Below are 26742 nucleotides of genomic sequence, written 5' to 3'. Positions count from 1 at the left end.
ACAAATCTTCACTCACCCACTAAATGTGTGGCCAGCCAACGGTATGCCAACCATCACCACAAAGGGACCAACATACCCCTATATACCTTTTGGATCCTGCCATTTTTGGTTATTTCTAGTAACCCTCGTCAATCCTTATATGGTTCAGGCTACCACATTCAAGATTGGAGTGATAGGGCCATGGTCTTGTGACTCCATATTTGCCAAGGCAATGCCTGAGATTGCAGCTAAACTGGCTGTGCGAAGAATCAACCAAGATCAATCACTGTCTCTAGGTACTACCTTTGACTATGTAATTCTGGAAGAAGACTGTCAGACTTCTATAGCACTGAAAGGCTTTCTGGGTTACTACACACGGGCCTCAGCTTTCTTAGGGCTTTTGAATCCTGGATACTGTGAGGCAGCATCTCTGCTCACCCGAAACTGGAATAAAGCACTCTTCGCCTGGTCCTGTGTAAATTATGAGCTGGAGAGTTCATGGCATCACCCATCATTCATCCGTACTATGCCCTCTCCTGTTTGGGTGCTGCAGACTGTGGCTCATCATTTCCGCTGGGCAAATATAGCCATTGTGGCCTCAGCCGATAATGTGTGGGTGGACACATCCAACAAGGTAGCAGATGCCTTGAGAAGCTACGGTCTCCCTGTCAGGATGGTGATCTCCACTAGCAATGACCCTGCCAGTATACGCAAGTCTCTCTCCAGGATCAGGAAGATGGCAGAGCTTCGCAGTAAGTGACAATATAGCTGATAATGGCTACAGTCACTTTATAAAGGTTATACCAGCATGAGTGTCATAATAAATTTACCCTTTTATAATAGTGCTACAGTAAAGTGTAGTGTATTGTAGTGTAGTGTAGAGAAAATACCATATGTGGATTATTATATTATATTCATGCATCACTTTTAACTATAAAATTCAGCATAATACATAATCTAGCATGGAGACATGTCAATGCAAAAAATCATTGCAGTTGTTTTAGATTACAGAACTGCACCAGCTAGTGCTAAATGGCATAGTGAGTAATAACACCAAGGTTACAACACTTACTACTGATTTCTGTATTATCTTTAGGAGTAAAAAACTGTTCATCAAGCTACTCTTCAACAGTAGTTCATCAAGCTACTGTTCAAACTGTTCATCACTGCACCATCTAGTGCTAAATGGCATAGTGAGTGATACATATAGGTTACTAATCTTACTACTGATTTCCATAGGAGTAAAAAACTGTTCATCAAGCTACTGTTCAAACTGTTCATCAATGCACCATCTAGTGCTAAATGGCATAGTGAGTAATAACATCTAGGTTACTAATCTTACTACTGATTTCCATAGGAGTAAAAAACTGTTCATCAAGCTACTGTTCAACAGTAGTTCATCAAGCTACTTTTCAAACTGTTCATCACTGCACCAACTAGTGCTAAATGGCATAGTGAGCAATAACACCAAGGTTACAAATCTTCCTACTGATTTCTGTATGATCTTCAGGAGTAAAAATGTTCATCAACAGATCTACAGTGAACTACTGTGTTCTTTACCTTAACTACACCCAACATCATTAGGACAAACTGGAATGCCAGCATGGGTCAGACACACCAATTATGCAGATATTTAGTCATTCTGAATTAAAGCGTAGTGAGAAGACCTCCTAGACAAGAGAAGGATGTAATGCAGTATACACCAATCATCCATAACATTAAAATCACCTCCTTGTTTCTACACTTACAGTCCATTTAATCAGCTCCACTTACCATATAGAAGCACTTTGAAGTTCTACAATTACTGACTGTAGTCCATCTGTTTCATGCTGTTCTTCAATGGTCAGAACTCTCACAGGACCACCACAGAGCAGGTATTATTTGGGTGTTGGATCATTAGCATCATTGCAGTGACACTGACATGGTGGTGGTGTGTTAGTGTGTGTTGTACCGGTATAAATGGATCAGACACAGCAGCGCTGCTGGAGTTTTTAAACACCTCACTGTCACTGCTGGACTGAGAATAAGTCCACCAACCAAAAATATCCAGCCAATAGCGCCCCGTGGGCAGCGTCCTGTGACCACTGATGAAGGTCTAGAAGATGAACAACTCAAACAGCAGCAATAGATGAGCGATCATCTCTTCTAGATGACTTTACATCTACAGTGTGGACCAACTAGGTGGGAGTGTCTAATAGAGTGGACAGTGAGTGGACTCTGTATTTAAAAACTCCAGCAGCGCTGCTGTGTTAGATCCTCTCTCTCATACCAGCACAACACACACTAACACACCACCACCATGTCATTGTCACTGCAGTGCTGAGAATGATCCACCACCTAAATAATACTTACTCTGTGATGGTCCTGTGGGGGTCCTGACCATTGAAGAACAGGGTGAAAGCAGGCTAAAAAAAAGCATGTAGAGAAACAGATGGACTACAGTCAGTAATTGTAGAACTACAAAGTGCTCCTATATGGTAAGTGGAGCTGATGAAATGGACAGTGAGTGTAGAAACAAGGAGGTGGTTTTAATGTTGCACACAACATTAAAACCGGTGATCGGTGTATCAACTTTTGCTTATACAATGTGTGTAAATCAAGCAACTGAAGTTCACATTATTTAATCCTCAGAAATTAACTAAATGTGTATCCTAAATGGGTCAATAACTCCAATAACAATTTTGTTCGTCCTCCCAGTGGTGATCCTCTGCATGCATTCTGTCTTGATTGGTGGAACAACTCAAAAGCTGTTGCTGGAGACGGCTCTGGATATGCGCTTGACAGATGGCTCTGTGTTATTTGTGCCCTATGACACACTTCTCTATAGTTTACCATACAAGCAGGTGACTCATCATGCATTGCACACCAACAGCAAGTTGAGGCTGGCCTATGATGCTGTCTTAACAATTACTATGGACTCAGAGGAGAATTCATTCTACAGTGCCCTCCAGGATGCCGTTAAATCCAAAGAGGTGCCTGCAAGCATCAAGCCTCATGAGGTAATGGCCCTCCACCTTACAATGCCTTTTAGCTGGCCTGAACTTAAAAAATACATTTAAATGACCAGTTCTATAATTAACATAATAATTTATTAAAATAAGAGATGTTCATGAATTATATAATTTCTTAGTATTTGGTATGGCCATATTTATAGTAGGTGAACCAGACATGTTTCCTTATTACCTCTTGTACTGGGTCGCACACTGACTTAAGAGGAGCACAGCTGTACCTCTCTGCTTGCCAGTCATAGTGTTAACAAACCTGTTAAACAATAAACAGAAGATGTGATTGAACAGTAAAGTTGGTTTTACCCTGCCAAGAATGCGAAATGAAATACAAAATAACTGTAAAAAATTTGAATTAATGACATTAATTTTGTTTATGTGCATTTTCTTGAACAACTAAAAACAGAAAGAATGTAAATCTATCAGATCTATCTGATTTGCACCACCATGCTTCTCCCTCTCTGGCTCTGACTGAAGGCAGGTTAAGGGCTGTGTGCAGGTCGGAGGAGGTGTATAACTACATATACTACATATATAAAGCTTTGTTATCGAGTGTAATTGATTTGGGGCACAGCAACATTTTTCTGAGACACATGCTTCAGTTAATTGGGTGTCATTACACCACTGAGGTAAACAATGATTGCAGACTGTTTAAATTAAACAAACTTTTAATAAATAAATTAGTCCAACTGGTGAAACATGTGGTTTAATGGGAAGTATAAGACTCTGGATAATCTAAAATAACATTACAGATGTGCTTACATGCTTCTCAAAAGTGCCTAATACTAAAAACAGTTTAAAAATGTATTAATCTTTTAGTTTCTATTGTTTCACTTACATTGCTGTGGTGAATATATGATTTGTATAAAAAAACATTAAATTAAAATAGAAAAAAATACAAAATACAAGAATATTCATTCAGAGTTTTGAACTTACTGTAGATTTAGAGCTGAAAGATTGTGGATTTAGTGGTATCTTAAGAGTAATGTCAATCTTTAAGCTTAACAATTTTAAAAAGCCAATCACATCTGATTACTAAATTATGAGACTTGAAATATCCCTAAAAAAAAATGCAGGTTTGTTTTATTATTAATTACTTACCCAGCCAGTTAGCTGCCAACTTGTTAGCTGTGTGCTAGTGCTTGTGTGCAAGCTTGTTAGCTGTGTGCTAGTATTAACTACATAAATGCAGGTAGGTTGTGTGTTTTGACAAGTGCTAATCATAAATGCTAATCATAAATAAATCAGTGCCCTGATGTAAATTAAGTTTCTGGTACTGAAATACCACATATTTTTTTGACAAGTATAAGATAGTTTATTAGCTTTTAGCCATCCAGCATGGTTGCCGTCAGCTTGTTAGTTGTTACTAACATAACCTGTGTCATAAAGTGTGTCAGAATATAAACTTTTGCTACAATTTGACATTCAGTTTAGTACAGCTGTGTACAGTTTGGAACATAAAAAGGTGTTCAGGATTGTCTGTGGGCGCAAATGTATTCTTGTTGGGTTTTCCAACAATTGTAAAAAACACTGAGAATATAAATATGAAATTGAAACTCCAATACGGAAACACCATTTGTGTCTACCTGTTATTTGCAAGATAGGATGACAGTAAGACAACATGGGGCATTTTTAAACTTCATTTTCATTAACCTTCACAGATCCCAGCACCTTTACAATATTAAAGATGTATACATGTTTGTATTGTTGTTGGTCATTATAAAACCCTAAACAATATGCTACTCTATTTCATTGTAATGGTTTGAAAAGTCATATCTTCTATTTATCTTGTCACCTCTATTCGGAACCATTTACACTTCAATCATCTTCATGGCAAATGCACTACAAAATGTTCGTGAATCAGCAACCTGGCTTTCAGGAGCAACATTAGCCCGTCACACTAAGAACATGGTCTTCCAAGGTTTCAGCCAGAGAATTCGCACAAATGCATCTGGAGTGAGCCTCCTAAACTATGTGGTGCTTGACACAGATGGCCATTCTTGGGAACTGCATCCCACACACATTGTTGATGTAGAGGCTAACATGATTCGGTACCTTGGGAGATCTATCCACTACCCTGGACGAGGACCCCCCAAAGCTGACTCCGGCTGCTGGTTTAGTCCTGGAGGACCTCTTTGTACTAGAGGTAGGCCTAATTGAGGGGAAAAAATATATGTTTTACCCGATGAAGTCTATGACAGTCAAATTAATGTGGAGTAGTTTAAAGTTGCAAAAAAATGATTGTGAATCCTTTGAAAATTCCTGGCCTTGTGCAGTACTTTGTGGAGACATAATGCTTGTAACACAGGTTCGTTGTAACACCTTAAGAGGAAGAAAAGAACATAGCTACAGTCTCTAAAACCTCTTTTCACATGCTTTTCAATAATGAGAACTAGAATATTAACAGAAGTAATAGAAAAATTAAGAAATATAATACACAATAGAGTAAGTGTTGAGAAGTTAAACTAAACACTAAACATTAACACCAACAAATTGAATAAAAGTTTTTTAAAGCTAACCTATTTATCGATTGCCTTTTTATTGTGAAAATAAAAGTGACTATATAAAATTTTTCTTTTATTAAAATATATATAAAAAAACAATTATATAAAATGATGATGAAATCATAATTTTAACATCATGTTATACACACTTTATGACAGGACATTTAGTTACTCGTTACAAGATTAATCAGTTCATTTTGTATCTTCACCTTACCTGCATGTCTTTGTACTATTGTAAATTAACATGCTAAAATAATAAAGGGAAAACCCTTGTCAGTAAACACAGTTTTAACAATATATGAACAACATTCAGAATCTATGCCTCCTACTCTAGCCTCAAGCTCATCTGAGCTGTTCTGTGGTCTATACAAGTCCACATTTCAAGCTGTTTTTGGAAATATTAGACATTGTGTTTTCTGGGCTGACACAGGATTGGAAGTGCACCATTCTACAGTACTGTTCAGCAATGCTTTTACAAACATGATCTGCATCAAGGAGTCATTTGAATGCATACATCTGACTTTATTACAAAAATCAGCAACTAAAGCAAAACAAAATCTAGCTTTTGGAAGGAAATGTTGTGCACTAATGAGGAATCTTTCAGCCAAAGGTGCTGTATGATTCAGAGAAAATAGGAGCCGCATTTATCAGTCATTGAAGAAGCTGAAGCTAAAAAAAAATATGTGTCTATTATTGAACAGATTAATTAATCATTTAAATGCTTTATTTATTGATTTCAGAATAATTTAAAACATGAACAGCAGCTACAAATTGTTTTAAATTAAATTTATCACTTAAATGCTAAGGTTTAAACAGTTTTTTAGACATGCTTAAGGGGTTGGGTCTAGTTTATATGTAGTAATTAAAATGTAATTCATAAATCCATGGATATTTTTAAAGGATTTACAGTTCTTATGTTTAATGACAACTGTGTCTTTACCTTTCTGTTTCTTTTTTAAACAGGGCTGGATCCGCTTTTCTTGTTTAAAGTGTTAATGTCAGCTTTCTCTGTAATTCTTCTTGTCATCAGTCTTGGATATTGCATAAGGTAGGGAAGCTCTAGAAATATATAATAAACTCAGCATTCACTCACCTTTCTGAAGATATGCTTGTTTGAAGTAATCTGTGTGTAGTTTTCTATTAGTTGTTTTATATACTTGTCTAATTCTTTTACTCATGGTTGGAACTGATTTTGAACTGCAGACGTCGCATCAATCAAATAAGAGTAATTCGAGGTCCCAACAAGATGCTTCTTACACTAAATGATGTGACCTTCATTAATCCCTCCCTCAGTCACAAGGTCAGTTTCTTGTAATATTGTGGAGTTGCTCAGTTTAGTGATCAAATGTTTAAAAATCAGTGTCTTATACATTTTAGATTAATTAATTATAATTCAGAAATACTGTCCATCATGTGTCATTGTTTATGGTTTAGAAATTGAGTATGGAAGATAGTAGAGGAGAGGTGGACAAATGCTTGTCAGATCTTAATAGCGGAATGAATTCATGCCTCACCGTCTCGGACACTCCAGAGCCTGATTATGAAAACTCCAATGTAGCTATTTTTGAGGTATGAGAACATAACATGTACATCCCACTTTATTTCAGTCAAAAGTGAAATTTTAAGGTGGTATTTATTCTTTGTACAGGGGGATTGGGCTTGGCTGAAAAGGCTGCCATCTGGACATTTTGGGTCTATCAATCCAAAGACTAGTGACATCTTTAAATTGGTATGTTCCATAAACGATTTTTTAGGACTAACTAACATATTTTGTTTGCTCACAATATCTGTTGCTTACACAGATGAAGGATATTCGTCATGAAAACCTGAATCAGTTTTTGGGGTTCTTTCATGACCGTGGTGTGTTTGCTATCGTAACCGAGTTCTGTTCTCGGGGAAGTCTGGAGGACTTACTTCGCAATGAGGATGTTAAGCTGGATTGGATGTTCAAATCTTCCCTGCTGATGGATCTGATCAAGGTACACAAACAGGATGACACTGGTTATAACCAGTATTAACAAGCAGTGTTCTAGGCAAGGTAAAGGACAGCTTGTTGCATGTGCTGATCAAACTACGGTAAAATCTAATGGTTCCTGGAAGGTACCTAATTGCAAACATTTTAAACGATGAAGGGCATCTAGAATAAACATAATTTCAAGCAGGTTTTAATTGTCATTTAAATCATATACAGTGTGCAGTAGATAAAAATCCATTTTTCCATGGCCAAGGTGAAAACAAAAACATTAAACATATATATAAGTATAAACAGGTAATATACACCAACCAGGCATAACATTATTACCACCTTCCTAATATTGTGTTGGTCTTGCAACTCCGATGCACTGTGTATTCTGACACCCTTCTATCAGAACCAGCATTAACTTCTTCAGCAATTTGAGCTACAGTAGCTCGTCTGTTGGATCGGACCACACAGGCCAGCCTTCGCTCCCCACGTGCATCAATGAGCCTTGGCCACCCATGACCCTGTCGCCGGTTTACCACTTTTCCTTCCTTAAGCCACTTTTGATAGATACTGACCACTCAACTTTGATGATAAAACGTTCACTTGCTGCCTAATATATCCCACCCACTAACAGGTGCTGTAATAAAGAGATAATCAGTGTTATTCACTTCACCTGTCAGTGGTCATAATGTTATGCCTCGTCAGTGTACATTATAAGTATAAACAGGTGATAAACAGATATACATTACATTCAAGATATGCAACCATGGAGATAAATTCAGTAAATAAATAAATAAATAAATAAATAAAACAAATAGGCTACACAAAGACAAAAAATACAATGCAAATCACCATAACAGTTCAGTTCTAATATGCACTTGAAATTAAGTGACGTTTAGAAAAACTGACCTGTAAATAGCTTTTAAATTACATTAAGCCTTTGAGGATCAATAATAAATAAAGAAATATGTACATATTAATTCTTATTAAAGTATTTTAACGCTTCAGTAGAGTTTCTGAACCACATAATTTTTGCTTAATTTTCTTTTTCATTTATTTTAAAGTTTACAATCTTGCATAAGAGTAATCCCAGGGGTCGGTAAGTTTGTGTTATTTAGTGTTGATTATTTTAAAATTAAAATTAAGTGTAATTTTCTCAAAATTAACATCCCATTGGTCAGTCAGTTGATATGACTGATATGTGGTTTGTCTACATTTAGCAAAATATGTCTTCATAAAAATATAAAGCTAAATGAGCTTTAGAACATTAAACCTTTTGATATATTATTTTGATTTTAAGAGTTTAAATTAAAGCCAGAACATTTCAATATAGTTTTTGGTTATCATTATTTGTTTTTACCAGGGCATGAAGTATTTACATCACAGAGGTGTGTGTCATGGCCGACTTAAGTCCCGTAACTGTGTGGTGGATGGTCGCTTTGTACTGAAGGTAACTGACTTTGGCTATAATGAAGTCCTGCAGACCCAGAAGTTTCCCTACACAGAACTCGAACCAGAGGGTAAGTTTTGGCTTAATGCAGAAGACTAAATATAAGGTAATGAACAACACCTGCTACTGGTTAAGAAACGTGTAGAATTTGTATAGTGCCCTGAAGCACTAATATGTAGAACTTAATTGGTTTGCATGTAATCTTTACATACAGTGGTACCTTGAATCTTGACGTTAATTGGTTCTTGGAGTGGCGTTAAGTTTCAAGGTATTTTTTCTCATAAGGATGTATGGGAAACATGTTAATGCGTTCCATGGTCCTGTGGAACTGCATATATAATTTTATAATATAATATCATATTCCATTACCAACAATTTATTCCTGTGGCAAATGTCTATGAAAAAGCAAACTGAATCACTGAGTTAGAACAAGTCAGAAACGACTCTTTTCAAACTAATTATTCATTGGAATTGAATCAGGGAGCTGTGCTCTTATCTATGGTAATTTTTAATACTCATTTATTTGAAGTAAAATGGACAGCATAAATGTGAACAAAGCGACAGTCGCATACACTTCGAGTTTAAGGTAAAGGTCAAGTTTAAAGGTACAAATTTCTCAAAAAAGGGCGTCAAGTTTCAAAGATTTTGAGTTTAGGGGATGTCGAGTTACAAGGTACCACTGTATTAAAGCAATAAGCCACGAGAGACTGTGCATTACTGCGATTTTATCACAGGGAAGGATGTTTTCGCACGACGCTAAGCGGAGTGCCTAAAACGTCTTTCCCCGTGATAAAATCATAGCAGTAACGCACGGTCTCGAGTGGCTTATTGCTTTTATAAAACGGCGGTCAACATAAAATATAATAAAATACAACAATATTCAATTTATAAATGTTTTTATTTACAAAAACACTTACAAAAAGCATTCTTCCGCGAAATCAGGTAGTCCGTTAACAGTGTTGCCAGGCAACATGAGGGCGAACATAACATTCGCTATAAACATTCCTCCACAAACACTGTTACACTATTTCTTGGACGAAACACCCGCTTAATGATCAGGATTACTGTTTATATTAATCTGGACATTTCCATGTACAGTACATGACTTAAAATAGTGTTCAACCAAGTTTGTACTTTTTTTTTTCAGTGGCGTATTAATATGGAATGATGTGAGGTGGTCATAGGTGTGCGCATATCGGGGATTTTACAATGGCTTCGAACGCGGCTCAGCCAATCAGATTTTAGGACCGGAACTATCTGTTTTATAATTACATTTTTAACACAGTAACTATATTTTCCCCTAGTATTTTATCTTTGTTTATACTTGAATGCAAAGTCAAAAAGCATTCTGTGTACATTTAGCCTGAAGCCTTATTACATACGTTTCATATGAGTTGATTTTCTCTTCTCTGTTGTTGTTCTCATTATTAACATTTGATATGTTTGTTTTAAATTTATCATGTTATCTGTCAGTGAACTTGCATTCTTTTAGCTATTCTTGATTTAGAAGAAAGATCTGTAATAATACAAGACTGTGGGCCCAGGCTAATCACAGATGAACTAAAAGATAATAGTAATTTGTGCTGTGGTCAGATGAGTTTGTTTCAGCTTGTTTTGGGGAAAAACAAATGTCAATAAATAAAGGTGAAAAAGAGTTTTAAAAAATGTCCCAACCTTACTAGAAACAGGGTTTGTGTTTTAAAAAGCTATAAAGTTAATCTGGTTTCAAACATGGTGAATTAATAATTAATGATGTGTTTCTTTTAATGCAGAGCTGCTGTGGACTGCTCCAGAGCACCTGCGCACCCCTCACCCTGGACTGTTTGGTTCTTATGAGGGTGATGTCTACAGCTTCTCCATCATAGTTCAAGAAGTGGTGCTGAGAGGACCACCATTCTTTATGCTCCACATGCCTGCTGAAGGTGGGCTTAATTAAAAATACATTAAAAATGCTGATAAATGGCACAGTGATAAAACTAGCACTAGCACACCAGAGCTGACATTTCAATCTCATTGGTTTGAAACTCAGCTCTGCCATCCAGCAGGCTGGACATCTATGTGAACAACGATTGGCTGTTGTTCAAGGGCAGGGTGTCGGAGGGGACCTCATAACTGGTGCAATTATGACCTCTGCTGCTGATTGATGGCGCCTGCACAGAGACGGGGGATGATGGGATCAGGGTGTGTCTCTCCGTACACAAAAGCTGATCCACATATGAACTCGTGGAGGTGAAAAGATGCAGTCGGCTACTGCACATGTGTCGGAGGGGGCGTGTCAGTCTTGGCTCTCTTCAACCAGGGTGGAGATCAGCATCAGTAGAGAGAACGCGTAATGCGATAGTGTGATTGGATACAACTAGAGTGGGAGAAAAATGGGGGGAAATGCAAAAATAATGCTGATGTGGTTCAAAATAAATTAAATCTAAAAAGAGTCAGTAAGGTAATTACAGAAAAAGTGACAACCAGTAGCATCACATTCACTTATTTACTCCACCTAGGGTAAATTACAAACAGCCAATCAACCTTTTGTATGAGTGGAAACCAAAAGTTGGCTATTATTGAGGATGTGCACTATTGTGAAGCCATAAAATCTGACACACAAGTAACAGAAATGTTTTATAACACTTGGAGCTTTTTACATAGGGGCATTTTAATGCTGAACAAGGGAAATACCTTCCACAAACTGTAACACACAACAATCTACAATGCCATCGTATAAATAGGTATTAAGATGTGACTTTACTGGAACAAAATAGCTCAACAGACCACCATCTCCACCAAACTTTACTATGCACACTATCATAGTTGCTTGTAGCTTTCAACTGGCATTTGACAAACCCAGATTTTTCCATTGGACTGCCAGATGGTCTGTGATTCATCACTCTACAACACATTTTTATTTCCAGCTTTCACCTGGCATTGCACATGGTACTCTTAGGCTTGTGAGTGGGTGCCCAGCCACACACAATGTTATTTATAAAGCTTCAGTCAAACAGTTTTTCTATTAATGCTACATCCCAATGCACCTTGGGTAGAGAGTAATAAGGGACAGTTTGTACTTTATTTGTTTTATTGTGCTTATTGTGGAATACCTAACAATATGGCAACATCTGCTATGTCAAATGTATTAATTTGGGGGTGTACATTCTTGAAATCTCAAGAATTCCATAACATACATGTATTTACTCTCCAAGTGGAAGTAGTGAAAGTGGATGTCCAACTGTTGCTTCATTTACATTTTAGGTTTTTGTGCAATGTAGATTCCACCAAAGTGTCAGTCCATATGAGCAACTAAACTGTATTATACATCTATTGTATTTTAGAGATTAATGTCATGTTCTGTTCCAAACTGCTATGATTTGATCAACAGAAATAATTCAGAAGCTTAAGAAACCTCCTCCAATGTTCAGGCCAGTGGTTTCTCCTGACTTTGCACCTATGGAATGCATTCAGCTCATCAAACAATGTTGGAACGAGCAGCCAGATAGACGACCAAGATTTGATGAGATCTTTGAACAGGTGGGTTTTAGAATCTATGCATTTATTTTTAAGTCATCCGAAGCACAGTATCAATAAAATCACTTATTTGTAGAATTAGGGTTGGACAAAATACTTCATAAAAAGAACAAATTATTTTCAGAATACATTTAAAATACTTTTTGATAAAGCACATATTAAGTAATTGGTTATGTTTGTAGTGGTAGAAATGAGTTTTCCCAGTAAATTCACCAGACTGTATTATGACAAGCATTCACTATGTACTTTATTTGGTACAACTATGTGGTATGTACATTTACTGATTATGTTATAAGCTACACTTTCTGTACACAATTACTGACTGTAGGTCATCTATTGCTCTGTACACTTCGCTTCTCTGTTCGGAACACATACCTTCTTAGTACTTGTTGTAGGTGAAGTTAGAGACTTAAGCTATTTTCTTTTTCCATGAGTTAATTTTCCTCTAGTCACTTATCATTGGACACTTACTGATTACAGGGTGCTTTTGGCTTTATAGTTTTGGCTGGAGCACTGTTCTCCCTCCAGTATTGCCAGTGAGGTGTTCTAAACCCTCAACAACACTACTACATCTGCTACAATTAAACAAGAAACACACTGCTATTGTATTACCACACTAGGCCACCACCCTAATAACATCTGTTCAGGAGGGGTCCTATGAAAGTCTCTCAACATCAGCTAGTTCTGGGAGTGGTGTTGACTTTAAAAGGCATCGATTTTTAAGGTATTTTTTTTCTATAAGGATGTATGGGAAACCTGTTAATGTGTATGAGGAGCTGCATATATCTTGGGGTTGTTTTTGACACTTCTACACTGAAAATAACACAAAAAACACTGAAATACAATTGAAAAACAATTATACAATAAAACCTGCAGTTTTTCTTTACTTCTTTATTGTTTCCTTATGCTTCTTAATCGTGGAGATGCTTGATCTTGCAATACCGTATTCCTTAGCGAGTTTAGTAAAGGTGCATTTACATGAGAAGCGGCAAAAACACTTTTGTGCTGGCTGTGCCGTTATAGAGTGTGGCGGTGCATGAAGCTTAAAGTAATTTATTGTACCAACAACGAGCAAGGAATTTAATTAGTGCAGATAACTTATAAGCAGTAATAATTAGGAGAGGTTTTGTGTTACTATGTTGTTTTTTTAATACATTGTCACGATTCTTTTGAAAAAGCTGATTCTCACAATTTCTTAGAACCCTGAAATATAACACAAGTTTAAAAGTAAAAGGAGAAAAATCCAGCTAAACACAGATACATGTGAATGCTTTCCACATATATCTGTGACGGTTATTCCACACAAATGCAGATTCATCTCATATTCGCACTTTGATGACGTTTACACTGCTCAAGCTGAGCTCTGAACAAAGCGGCAGTCGCATACATGTCAAGTTTAAGGTAAACGTTAAGGTAAAGTTTCAAAGATTTCGAGTTTAGGGGACATCAAGTTACAAGGTACCACTGTATGGGTTACAGTTAGGGACAAAGTGTCCAGAGCAACTAATTGGCTCCAGTCAGTAATTGTATGGTAGTGTAACGGGGGTCTAGGACGAGACAAAAGGGCAGACACACGCAGAGATGTTTAGGAAAACAAAGGATATTTATTACTAACAAGACAAAACCAGAACATACAACACTAAACAAAACTAAACACAGCTAACTAAAGCAAAATGGCTAACTAAGGCTAAATACACTAACTTAGGCTAAACAAGATAAGACTAAACAAACCGAAACATAACATAACTATGAACAAGAGCTAGGAACATGACTAAACATGGGCTAGGAATATGACTATACAAGAGCTAGGAACATGACTAAACAAGGGCTAGTAACATGACCAAACAAGGGCTAGTAACATGACTAAACAAGAGCTTACAGAGCCAAAACGAGTCCAGTTAAGATGTCCAACAAAGCCCAAGCAAAGATCAATGAAACGTCACAGTCAAAGACAATAGTTCACAAGGAGTCCTCCAGCTTTCCTCTTTTATGGAGGGCAGCTGGAGCTAATCAGTTCAGGGGAACCAATCATGAGCTAGGGCGTGGCAGGAGACAGACAGAGTGTGCTCATGGAGAGGGTGGCGTGGCACATCAGGAACACCAGAGCACACAGAGGCTTTCAGTGTTACATAATAAATACAAAAGAAAAACAGTCAGGAGATGATCTTTCTGAGTATAACCTGGATACATATGATGATCATGACACTGAGACGGCTAACCTTGGGGACAGTTTGGCAGGCCTGGCTGTGTTTGGCAGTAATGATGAAGATCCATATATTACAATTAAAGACACTGACCAATATGAAAGAGAAGATTTTCAAATCAAGCCTACTGATAATCTTATTCTTGCTGGTAGGGCTGAGAAGGATTGCTGCAACCTGAAGATTTATGTGTACAACTCTGAGGAGGACTCTCTGTATGTTCACCATGACCTACTCCTGCCTGCCTATCCACTAAGCATAGAATGGCTAACTAAGGCTAAATACACTAACTTAGGCTAAACAAGATAACTAAGACTAAACAAACCGAAACATAACATAACTATGAACAAGAGCTAGGAACATGACTAAACATGGGCTAGGAATATGACTAAACAAGGGCTAGTAACATGACTAAACAAGGGCTAGTAACATGACTAAACAAGAGCTTACAGAGCCAAAACGAGTCCAGTTAAGATGTCCAACAAAGCCCAAGCAAAGATCAATGAAACGTCAGAGTCAACGACAATAGTTCACAAGGAGTCCTCCAGCTTTCCTCTTTTATGGAGGGCAGCTGGAGCTAATCAGTTCAGGGGAACCAATCATGAGCTAGGGCGTGGCAGGAGACAGACAGAGTGTGCTCATGGAGAGGGGGGCGTGGCACATCAGGAACACCAGAGCACACAGAGGCTTTCAGTGTTACAGGTAGGTGTTGGCTTATAAATTAATCAATGAAATTACATACCAGATAAGTGTACCTAATTAAGTATATAAGGATGTTCAATTTCAATAAAATTTACCTTGTTTTAAAATCCAAACACTAACAATAAACAAAGAAAATAGATAAATGTAAAATTTATTATATGTAAAGAAAAAAATACATGGTGTACTTCGTACAGAATCATTTGTTGTGAAAGTAGTTTCAGAGAGGAGAACTAAACTAACATAATGAAGAATTAAAGATGCAAAATATTCCCTCCATCAAGTCTTAAAAAAGTTCTTTTAAAACAGTCAGCAGATATATTAAACGCTAAAGCATGAAAAACAAAATTAAGGAAAGTATTAAATATCTGAAAACCCAATTCAGTTAAATTATGAAACATTCTGAATACATACCAAAGGTAAGGGGTTGTTAATGGCACAAATAAGAAATTGCAGACGTTTAAGTCAATCGCCCTACCCTAAAGAGTAAAGAAATTGTATTCTAAATAATCATCTCAATTATTAAAAAATATATTTTACTGTTCAATATTTTCCTTCAGCATTTTAAAAATAAATTTTTTTCTTTGTCCCAAGTTCAGGAACATTAACAAAGGAAAGAAGACAAACATCATAGACTCCATGTTGCGCATGTTAGAGCAGTACTCGTCTAACCTCGAGGAGCTTATACGTGAAAGGACGGAGGAGCTGGAGATAGAAAAGCAAAAAACTGAAAAACTGCTCACACAAATGCTTCCTCCGTAAGTGCACCATATTTTTCCCTGTAAACACACCAAACTTGATTCTTTGCATCCTGTTAAAAAAAATGATATTTTACCATACGTTGATTCCATGCCCAGGTCTGTTGCTGAGGCCCTCAAAATTGGAGGCACAGTGGAGCCAGAATACTTTGATAATGTGACGCTGTACTTCAGTGACATAGTAGGGTTTACTACCATCTCTGCCAACAGTGAGCCTATTGAAGTGGTAGACCTGCTCAACGATCTGTACACCTTATTTGATGCAATTATTGGAAATCACGATGTCTACAAGGTAAAAACCTAATAAATCACATTGGATTAAAGTAAAAATATTTGTGCAAAATGTGCCACCTGAACAGCCTTTACAACTGCAGAAAAGTTTGTAAATTCTTTAAAATTATACTGATTTCTTGACATGAAATGACCTAATAAATTAATATCAAAGCCCCTCATGGAAAAGGCCAGAAAAAATGGTTTACCAGTTTTGAGAGTAAAAGAGAGTAAATGTTTTGAAATGTTTCTATCTGTTTTTAGTTGGACATTTAAATGCTTATAGGTACTTTTGATGATTGCTGGTGATTAAAATCCTAAACTAAACTGTTATGCAATTTTGTTTTACACTCAGGTTGAAACTATTGGAGATGCGTACATGGTGGCATCTGGCGTGCCTGTTCCCAACAGTGACCGACATGCTGCTGAAATAGCTAACATGTCACTGGACATTCTGAGTGCCGTTGGCACCTTTAAGATGCGACACATGCCTGATGTACCTGTACGCATCCGCATTGGACTACACACGGGTAAGAAGCTGTTGTTTCCTTGCTCCTTTTAAAACACATTCACATATATGGCTAGCACAATCCTAATACAAACAAACAGGGTTGGGAAAATACTTTGAAAACTTTGAAAACAACTAATGGCTGAATACTGAATTATCCTGTCCTAAATTTAGCTAGTAAAAGAATCTGTTGAAATTTTTTAAAATAAAACACACTATGACAGTGTTTTGCTGAGCAAATCCGAAGGTCACCTGTGGAAATTGTCAATGTCAATAAATCTGGACATCCAGAAGTGTGCCATGCAGTGTTTCATAACATACCCTAACAAAGTCAAAATAAAGTTTTTTATTAAGGTGAAGTCGCTTGTATTGACCAGCCAATGTCCTGACTCTCTCCTCCTATTCAACATTTATAAAGGTATTTAAAAATTGCACGCCCATCAAGGACCCTCTTAACCTTGGTCAAGTAAATACAATTTGGCAAGAGGAAGGTGTCAAATATGAACAACAATGCTGCAGAAAGCACATTTTCAGAAGAAAGACGTTAAAAGATTCTTGTAAGCTTGAACTTACACTGTACTGTTCAGAGCCTTACTATTATAACATTATAAACAACCGAGAGGCCACTGGCAACTCTGAAGGACTTAATGACTGAGAGTGGTCAGCCTGTGCATGTGACAGGTATTACACAAGCTTCACACAAGGCTGGCTTTTATGGCACTGTGGCAAGAAAGAAAACTCCACTGAGTCTTAATTGCAATTGTAAGATTTAGGTAAGTTCAGGTGAGACTATGGTTGTACAGTATTGGTGACGTTACATTGTGAGAATTTTTCGCTTCAGTAATAAGCGAGCAGTTGGTCAGGTACACCCTAATTCGTGAGGTAATCATGTGCCTTTATACCAGACAGCTGAAGATGGGCAGGTGGCTCACTTTACAGTACTGCAACAACCCTAAACACACTGCCAAAACAATGCAGTGGTTTAGGAATAGGACGGTAAATGTCCATAAGTGTCAGAGTTAGAACCCTGACCTAAATATGATGTTTAAATAGCTTTGGAAAAACTTAGAGAGCAGTCCATACCTGTTTACAATATAATTTGGTACAGACATATCTACATAGAGATGGCTCAGTGGGTAGCACCGTCGCCTCACAGCAGGAGCAGCACTGTGTGGGTTTCCTCTGGGTGCTCTGGAGAACTAAAAAGTTCTCTTAGGTATGAGTGTGTGTGTGAATGTGTGTATGTGTGTTTGCCCTGTGATGGACTGGTGACCTGTCCAGGGTGTTTCCTGCCCTTCGTTTAGTAGTTTGGACCAACCGTGACCCTAAATAGGACACAGCGGTGGTAAAACAGGCAATAAATGAATGAATGAATGAATGAATGAATGAATATCCACATAGACTAATGGCTGGAATGAATACAAACCTTTTCAACCCTGTTATTCTATTTTTTTTTTTTAAACTGTCAGAACAGTTTTGTTGTAGGACTGTATATAAAGATAAATATTAGGGATATTTAGAGAACATCAGCAAAACACTTACTGCAACAAATTAACTATATTTGCTATGTTGTGAAATGACATCCATGTGTTATTTAGCATGTCTTGGCATTGTTCTTCAGGTCCATGTGTGGCTGGAGTAGTAGGTCTCACCATGCCTCGATACTGCTTGTTTGGGGACACTGTGACCACTGCTTCTAGGATGGAATCTACAGGAATGCGTAAGTGACGTTAGTTGCTATATAAAATATGAGGAAATTAAGAAGGTGTTGTCCACTGTGGTGCCCAGGGTTTACCACATGCTTCTATTACCCAAGACCAAAGAACAATGAAATGTGGTGAAACTTAAATAACTGTAATGATGTGTTGTGCAAATGTGCTGTAGTCAATAGAAAGAGCATTTCTATTTAGATAAGTTTACAGTGGTACAGTGGTAGCCTAGTGGGTAGAGCTTTGGGCTATTAACCGGAAGATTGGCGGTTCAAATCCAGGCTCTGCTATGCAGCCACTGTTGGTTCCTTGAGCAAGGCCCTTAACCCTGTCTGCTCCAGGGGCACCGTACGATGGCTGACCCTGCGCTCTGACCCTGCTCTGATATGCGAAGAAAGAATTTCATTGTACTGTACACCTGTATATGTATATATGACAGATAAAGTATATCTTCTTCTTATGAGTATTTTAATGATAAACAAGCCAACTGTTATAGAAAAATAAAAAGGTTTGTCAACTGAATATTAGTTTTATGCTGCTTGTGCATTAAATCCTTAGTTTTGTGGCTGCTTAAGATGTGGCTATGAGTCTAAAGTACAGACATAAGCAACATGTCTGTCATTAGGCTGTAAGCAGATAAGAAACAACAGTTAGCACAGAATGGAGGTTCCAAAGTCCAACACCCAATGTGATGTGACTAGAGCAATATAAAGAGAGGCCCACAGTTCTGCTTTTTGTTCTTCAGCTATTACACTGTTGTAAGAACCCGCAATCATGCCAATAAATTCTCCAATACAGTCAACTGTAATCTTTGTTTCCTTTTATCATCTCACCTTATTTTTCCACAACACAACCTTAGATAATGTTACATTCATCAGGACTTTGTTTCTTATTTTTCATTTAATTTTCATCAACCGCGTACCTTGAATACCCTGGACAGGGCTCCAATCCATAGCAGAACTTTAGCCACCCCCTTCTCAGACATAGCCAGTCATGTTTGTGTAGACACCGATAGCACTGCTGAGATTCAAACCTGGAGCTCAGCTTTGGTGGGCTAGTGTAACAGACCACTGCACCTACAGTGTGCCATTCATCATGGTTTGTTTGGATAATTTTTGGGTGGCCAAACAACAGCCACATCTAGCATGTAGAGATGGTCATGCTGGTCTATAAAACAGGTATTGGTAACTTTAAGCTAAGGACCTAAACTAGTTTAAATCCAGCACTAATATTCTGTACCTGATACAGATAATCCGGTTCATTGGCAGTTTAGATTAGTGTTGCAATTTATGGTATACATAACTATGACAGGACATCAGAAAATATTCATGTTTCATATTGTGTAAGATTAATTTGGCATTTTACTGTTTTCTACAGCATATCGCATCCATATCAGTCACGCTACTGTTAAGATCCTCCTTGAGCTTAGGGAAGGCTACAAGGTCCAGCTTCGTGGAGGAAGTGACCTAACGGTGATCAACTTTCTATTTAAGTTTTGCTGTTATTCAGTAATATCTGATTACTAGGCTTTATATGTACCTACTGTAAATCTTGTGTTTTAGCATAATTCTTTAACAGTGATAAGTCCATTTAGGTAATATTCAGACCATTGCACCAACAATCTGGGCTAAAAAAAGAACAAAGGCTAGAACACACCTTTCCCAACAGGTGTAAGTCTGCCTGCTGTATCTTTACTCTGGCCAGAGGTGGATTCTTACAAAGAGCCTCAGCTTGCAGAGAAGGCCACAGTACAATTTCCATATTTCTTGGTTACTTGTGTCAGAGCTACAACCAAACAGTATGAGCTGCAAGATGATGATACTACATCTGGCCTCCACTTGTGTCTGTTGAGTGCCTAACAAGTCATTACATGTCAATGAATTTTGCAAAATTAGCACTTTGATATGTGAAATTATACAACTAATAATGTTAAAAATATATATAGTTTCTGTCTTAAAAGTCATAGTTGAGTTTGTCAACTATACACCTGCAGCATTAGCAAGCAGAAACAGTGCTTGCAAGTCTACACTCACTGACCTGGACAGAAGAAAACTTTACAGGACGCAGAATTTGGTCTAGGAAGCAAAAAAATGTAATAAAACTGAACCACCAAGCTTTTAAAATGCTATATGGTCTGCTAGGTCAACTTTTACCATGTTTTCTTCATCTTAATGGATTTACCTATGAAGGAAACCAAAGGCTGTATTTAAACCAATGTTTGCTCCTAACTAATAATTATGATAGAGTTCCTACACTGCAGTAACACACACAAACTGCCCTACATACTGGGAGAGAAGAGCCGACTGATCACACACGCTGCACAATTTGTAGCAGCTTGTCACAATCTGAGGGACAACCAGTGAGGCCGACCACAAATTATTATTGATTATTACTGATATTACAGGGTTTTTATTTTATAAATTTTTCTTTGACCTTCTTTATTGATCATTAATAATCCTGTAAATAACTTAAATTCTACAGTTGTATTCTAATCTGTTTTATTTGTTTTGGTTTTTTTTATTGTTATTAATTTTATATATATATATATATGTATCTTCTTTTCTAATTTCTGTTTACTGTTTATTGTTTACTGCTTTGGCAATAGTGTATCTAATTACATTCATGCCAATAAAGCACCACTGAACTGAACTGAATCTATGATGTATGCACATTCCAGAAATGAACTTAACCCTAGACCTCAGGAACCATGTTTCTGTGTGGCACCTACTCTACTTCTACTAGCTTTGCCACAGTGCCACCCTCTGTCCTTATGATGCACCATTTTTAGGATATTAATGTCAGCATACATGAAGTCAACAGCGTTCCATGTTCTCCATGATCGTCATGTTTGAGCATCATTGTACCCTTATGGAAAAATATGGAGTGTAAACTTCCTTTATCCCACAAAGAACTGGATGATTTTTTTTCACAATCCTGAATGGTTTGTGGAGGAATTCTGGACAATTCTCTAAGACAGCATTCCAAGCTCTGTCAAAATAAAGCTTTTCTCAAGGTTTGATTTACTTAGGCTATTGATAGTTACCTATTCTTACCTAAGTTCATTATTTCGTCCATCCTATGTATTGTTAGTTGGACTGGACAGTATTTTTAATAGTGTGTATTACAGGTGAGGCCATTTCTGTGCTGCTCTGAAATTTACAATCACAGCATAATAATTATATTACGCTTTCAACTTTGTCTCAACAGTTCCTTGGAAAAGGTCATTTTCTGTTTCAGTATGCTGCACAAAGCATAATCTGTAAAGACAACCCCTGACTTAAACACCTTTCGGATTGATAGGAACACATTGTGAGCCAGGACTTCTTGTCCAGTTCGACCACAGAAATGCTCTACTGGGTTAAAGGCTACAAATTCGCCGCTCAGTGGTGCAGCGGTAAAATACTCTAGCACACACTAGGAATTCGAATACATCATATTGGGAGGAAAATATGCAGAAAAAAAGGGTACAAATTCTCATTAACACAAAGATTTTGGGGAAAGCCTTTGTCAGAGGAGCGAAGGGTTTCATAATCACATAAGGCAAAAATATTAAACATCATATTAATGTTTATGGTTTTATAATTAACTTTAAATAAATTATAATAAGGTATTTTTAGTAAGCACAGTTGTGTTGTACACATTTTCTGGCTCTTTAGTGTATTTAAGTTCTGTTGGTTCAACTGGCACCCTGCATTTTAGCCTGGATGTTTTGGAGGATGTGCATTTGGGGACATTGTGCTTATAAAAAAGTTTTAAAAAATAGAGAGATGACTAAGTACTACTAAAAAATACCTTTTGTTCCTGGTAGGGCAAAGGCATGGAGGAAACCTATTGGCTTGTGGGTAAAGATGGATTCGACAAACCACTCCCCGTGCCTCCTGAGCTCAAACCAGGGTAGGTATAATAATCAAAGCCTTTTTAGGGTATCCGGCTTTCTGAACACAAACCTCCTGCTATGGTAAGATTACAGAACAATTAACATGCCAAATCGTCATTGTCATTACTGACGTCATTACATACTGATGATATAAGATTAACCCTGGTAAAGCAGACCAAGGTGAAGGTCAATCCTGGACCACATGAAAGATCTACAGGATTGAAGTTGGTTGCACCTTTACTTGCTCCTGTGCAGTGATTGGCTTATCGTGCCTCTTCAATGTATCTTTCAGACAAAAGGCACATGGCTTGCAACTGGAGGAAATACAGTGTATCACAAAAGTGAGTACACCCCTCACATTTCTGCAAATATTTCATTATATCTTTTTATGGGACAACACTATAGACATGAAACTTGGATATAACTTAGAGTAGTCAGTGTACAACTTGTATAGCAGTGTAGATTTACTGTCTTCTGAAAATAACTCAACACACAGCCATTAATGTCTAAATAGCTGGCAACATAAGTGAGTACACCGCACAGTAAACATGTCCAAATTGTGCCCAAATGTGTCGTTGTCCCTCCCTGGTGTCATGTGTCAAGGTCCCAGGTGTAAATGGGGAGCAGGGCTGTTAAATTTGGTGTTTTGGGTACAATTCTCTCATACTGGCCACTGGATATTCAACATGGCACCTCATGGCAAAGAACTCTCTGAGGATGTGAGAAATAGAATTGTTGCTCTCCACAAAGATGGCCTGGGCTATAAGAAGATTGCTAACACCCTGAAACTGAGCTACAGCATGGTGGCCAAGGTCATACAGCGGTTTTCCAGGACAGGTTCCACTCGGAACAGGCTTCGCCAGGGTCGACCAAAGAAGTTGAGTCCACGTGTTCGGCGTCATATCCAGAGGTTGGCTTTAAAAAATAGACACATCAGTGCTGCCAGCATTGCTGCAGAGGTTGAAGACGTGGGAGGTCAGCCTGTCAGTGCTCAGACCATACACCGCACACTGCATCAACTCGGTCTGCATGGTCGTCATCCCAGAAGGAAGCTGACGCACAAGAAAGCCAGCAAACAGTTTGCTGAAGACAAGCAGTCCAAGAACATGGATTACTGGAATGCCCTGTGGTCTGACGAGACCAAGATAAACTTGTTTGGCTCAGATGGTGTCCAGCATGTGTGGCGGCGCCCTGGTGAGAAGTACCAAGACAACTGTATCTTGCCTACAGTCAAGCATGGTGGTGGTAGCATCATGGTCTTGGGCTGCATGAGTGTTGCTGGCACTGGGGAGCTGCGGTTCATTGAGGGAAACATGAATTCCAACATGTACTGTGACATTCTGAAACAGAGCATGATCCCCTCCCTTCAAAAACTGGGCCTCATGGCAGTTTTCCAACAGGATAACAACCCCAAACACAACCTCCAAGATGACAACTGCCTTGCTGAGGAAGCTGAAGGTAAAGGTGATGGACTAAACCCAATTGAGCACCTGTGGCGCATCCTCAAGTGGAAGGTGGAGGAGTTCAAGGTGTCTAACATCCACCAGCTCCGTGATGTCATCATGGAGGAGTGGAAGAGGATTCCAGTAGCAACCTGTGCAGCTCTGGTGAATTCCATGCCCAGGAGGGTTAAGGCAGTGCTGGATAATAAAGGTGGTCACACAAAATATTGACACTTTGGGCACAATTTGGACATGTTCACTGTGGGGTGTACTCACTTATGTTGCCAGCCATTTAGACATTAATGGCTGTGTGTTGAGTTATTTTCAGAAGACAGTAAATCTAAACTGCTATACAAGTTGTACACTGACTACTCTAAGTTATATCCAAGTTTCATGTCTATAGTGTTGTCCCATGAAAAGATATAATGAAATATTTGCAGAAATGTGAGGGGTGTACTCACTTTTGTGATACACTGTAAGACGATTCAAGCAGAAGAAAGCTGAAGCCCAGTTAGCCAAGAAAAACTGAGGTAGTGTTTTGCAAGGAAGATAAGATTACTTAACTTCTTGACCTCTGGTTATCTACTGCACGAACCATTTTTAGCACCACCTTGATGATTTCAGTTTGTCCTTGATATGTGTTTTTATTATAGTTTACTAGTTGTAAAATCGGTTTGCTTTGACAATTCATGTAGTAATGTAGCATTAATGTGTCAAATTTTAAATGATATATTCCTGGTCTAGAATTATCTGCAGTATTCTGATGTAATGTTTTTGTCAGAATCAGAATAATTTGACTGACCAGTATACACTGGCCCAGTAACTATGAAACATACATAATGGACAATACATTGTGAATATAGAGTATGATAGAGATGTCTATACCACCTAGCTCATGTCTTCTGTGTTTTGCATATGTCACATTTAATGTTTTTTTTATTTTTTTTAAGATCATTAAATCAAATATAGGGCAAAACAGCCGGTATAAACAGTTGCTGCTTTGGATAATTATGGTTATGCAATGTCAACCTGTTCTATGTGGAAAACAAGTTATTTTCCTTTTAGTCAACCAATTAGTCTGATTTAATTGATAACCATGCTTACTAAGACTAGAAACATTCAGTCTTAATTACTGTGAGCCTTTCTAAATCTAAACATCAACAAAATAGTGTTTCTATCAATGTGAAGTACGCTTAATAGTCTAATCTTAATAAAATGCATTATAAGGCTCTAGGACTTCAGCAAACCACAATGAGAGCCATTATCTCTTATCAACATTAATGACTGATCTTTTTAGTAAGCAATTTTTAGGAGGCTTTTTCTTTGTTCAAGGAACATATAGGGTATGTAAACGGTATGAAATTACTCCGCTCAGGTGGCGCAGTGGTAAAAACACGCTAGCATTTCCAAAACACGCTAACATTTCCAACTCATCGGTTCGAAACTCAGCTCTGCCATCCGGCTGGGCTGGGCGACCACATCGACACATCGATTGTCTTGTTGTTCATAGGGTAGGATAAGCCAGATAGGGACTCCTCATAACTGAGTGAATTCGACGTCTGCTGAGTCGCAGAATAATGCGATCAGGGTGTGGCTGTCTGTGCACAAAGCTGATCCGCATATTAATTCTCCTCGTGCAGGTGAAAAGATGCAGTCGGCTACTGCGCACGTGTCGGAGGGGGCGTGTGTCAGTCTCGCTCTCCTCAATCGGGACGGGGGTCAGCTCCAGTGGAGAGGAAGCATAACACAATTGGGTAAAAATTTGACGTGTTAAAAATCAGGAGAAAAAGGGAGAAAATGCATTTTAAAAATACTCGACTGTAGACATGGCCACTAATATTTCAGCAGTGTTTTGTTGTTTCTTGGATTACACTTCATCATGGGCATTAATTACCTTTCAGCAAGGTGATAGTTTAAGTTTTTTACCCAACCATCGTGTCGTCTAGCCTCAGCTTTAGTCAGTAATCAGCTTTAGTCAATTATAATCACTAACAAGTAATTGGAAGGCCATACCACAAAGATGGTACATTATGAAAATAACATTATGAAACTTTGTACATGTTTAAACATGGTAAATAACAAGTGCAGAATCATTGAAAAATACATAATACAACATTTTGGGGAAAAAAATGAATCATTAAATAAACCTTAAGTAATAAATAGACATGCTAGCATTAGACTTGAACATGAAATCACTGGAAAGCATACTGAAACCAACTGAAGCAGAATTAATGTTTTATATTTCAAGACAATTGCATCACTTTCTTAATCCACTGTTTTAATTGACTAATCTTTGCTGTTAAATAATTTTACAGGACTTACTGAGAGCGACTTTTAGCGGAAGAAAAAAGGGTTGTACACATAATCTGAACTAATGTTGCTTGTTGCTGTGTTGCAGGCCAGAGGTGGCACAAGATTTTAACCAGCTGCTTCAGAAAGCCGTGAGGAAGCTTTTGATTGTGAAGCATGTGGCCCAATAGCCCACACTGGACTTCTCTAAAGAAAATATAATCATTCACTATCACTAATATAGAAGACTGATTCATGTAGTGCATGGTCAAAGTACATCTACACTGTACACTACCCTACCACCCGAAACTGCCGGTATGTGGAATGGTTGCTCCATTTCAACCATTTCTTAATGAGTGAATGAGTGGATAGGTGAGAGTAATGGCTGTTTTTCTGCTTTGCACCATTGTTTCTCAGCAGACTCTGGACCAACCAAAACTATAGAATAGATATAGAATGTGGTTATTTAAGAAAATTGAATGATAATTGTGCTCTGCTATACATTGATGAGTTTTGAATGAATTTATGATACAAATCTGATAAATGTATTGGAGAAACTAGCATTCAGTAAT

The 26742-nt window shown here is 37.8% G+C and overlaps 1 protein-coding gene across 1 annotated transcript; it reads left to right on the top strand.

Annotated features, from left to right (window-relative positions):
• The first annotated feature begins 139 nt into the window (after positions 1-139).
• LOC134330215 (retinal guanylyl cyclase 2-like) lies at positions 140-26361 on the top strand. Its single transcript, XM_063011246.1, has 18 exons — positions 140-731; positions 2677-2978; positions 4755-5130; positions 6452-6536; positions 6692-6788; positions 6923-7057; positions 7137-7217; positions 7291-7467; positions 8815-8971; positions 10674-10823; positions 12272-12420; positions 15912-16075; positions 16175-16367; positions 16701-16875; positions 18475-18573; positions 19940-20034; positions 22371-22456; positions 26280-26361. Exons 1-18 carry the CDS (start codon positions 140-142, stop codon positions 26359-26361), a joined length of 3195 nt encoding a protein of 1064 aa, XP_062867316.1.
• The last annotated feature ends 381 nt before the right edge of the window (positions 26362-26742 follow it).

The sequence above is a fragment of the Trichomycterus rosablanca genome, chromosome 16, assembly GCF_030014385.1.
Source record: "Trichomycterus rosablanca isolate fTriRos1 chromosome 16, fTriRos1.hap1, whole genome shotgun sequence".
Taxonomy (NCBI): domain Eukaryota; kingdom Metazoa; phylum Chordata; class Actinopteri; order Siluriformes; family Trichomycteridae; genus Trichomycterus; species Trichomycterus rosablanca.
Note: the sequence above shows the minus strand (reverse complement) of the source record. Positions and strands in the feature narration are given on the sequence as shown.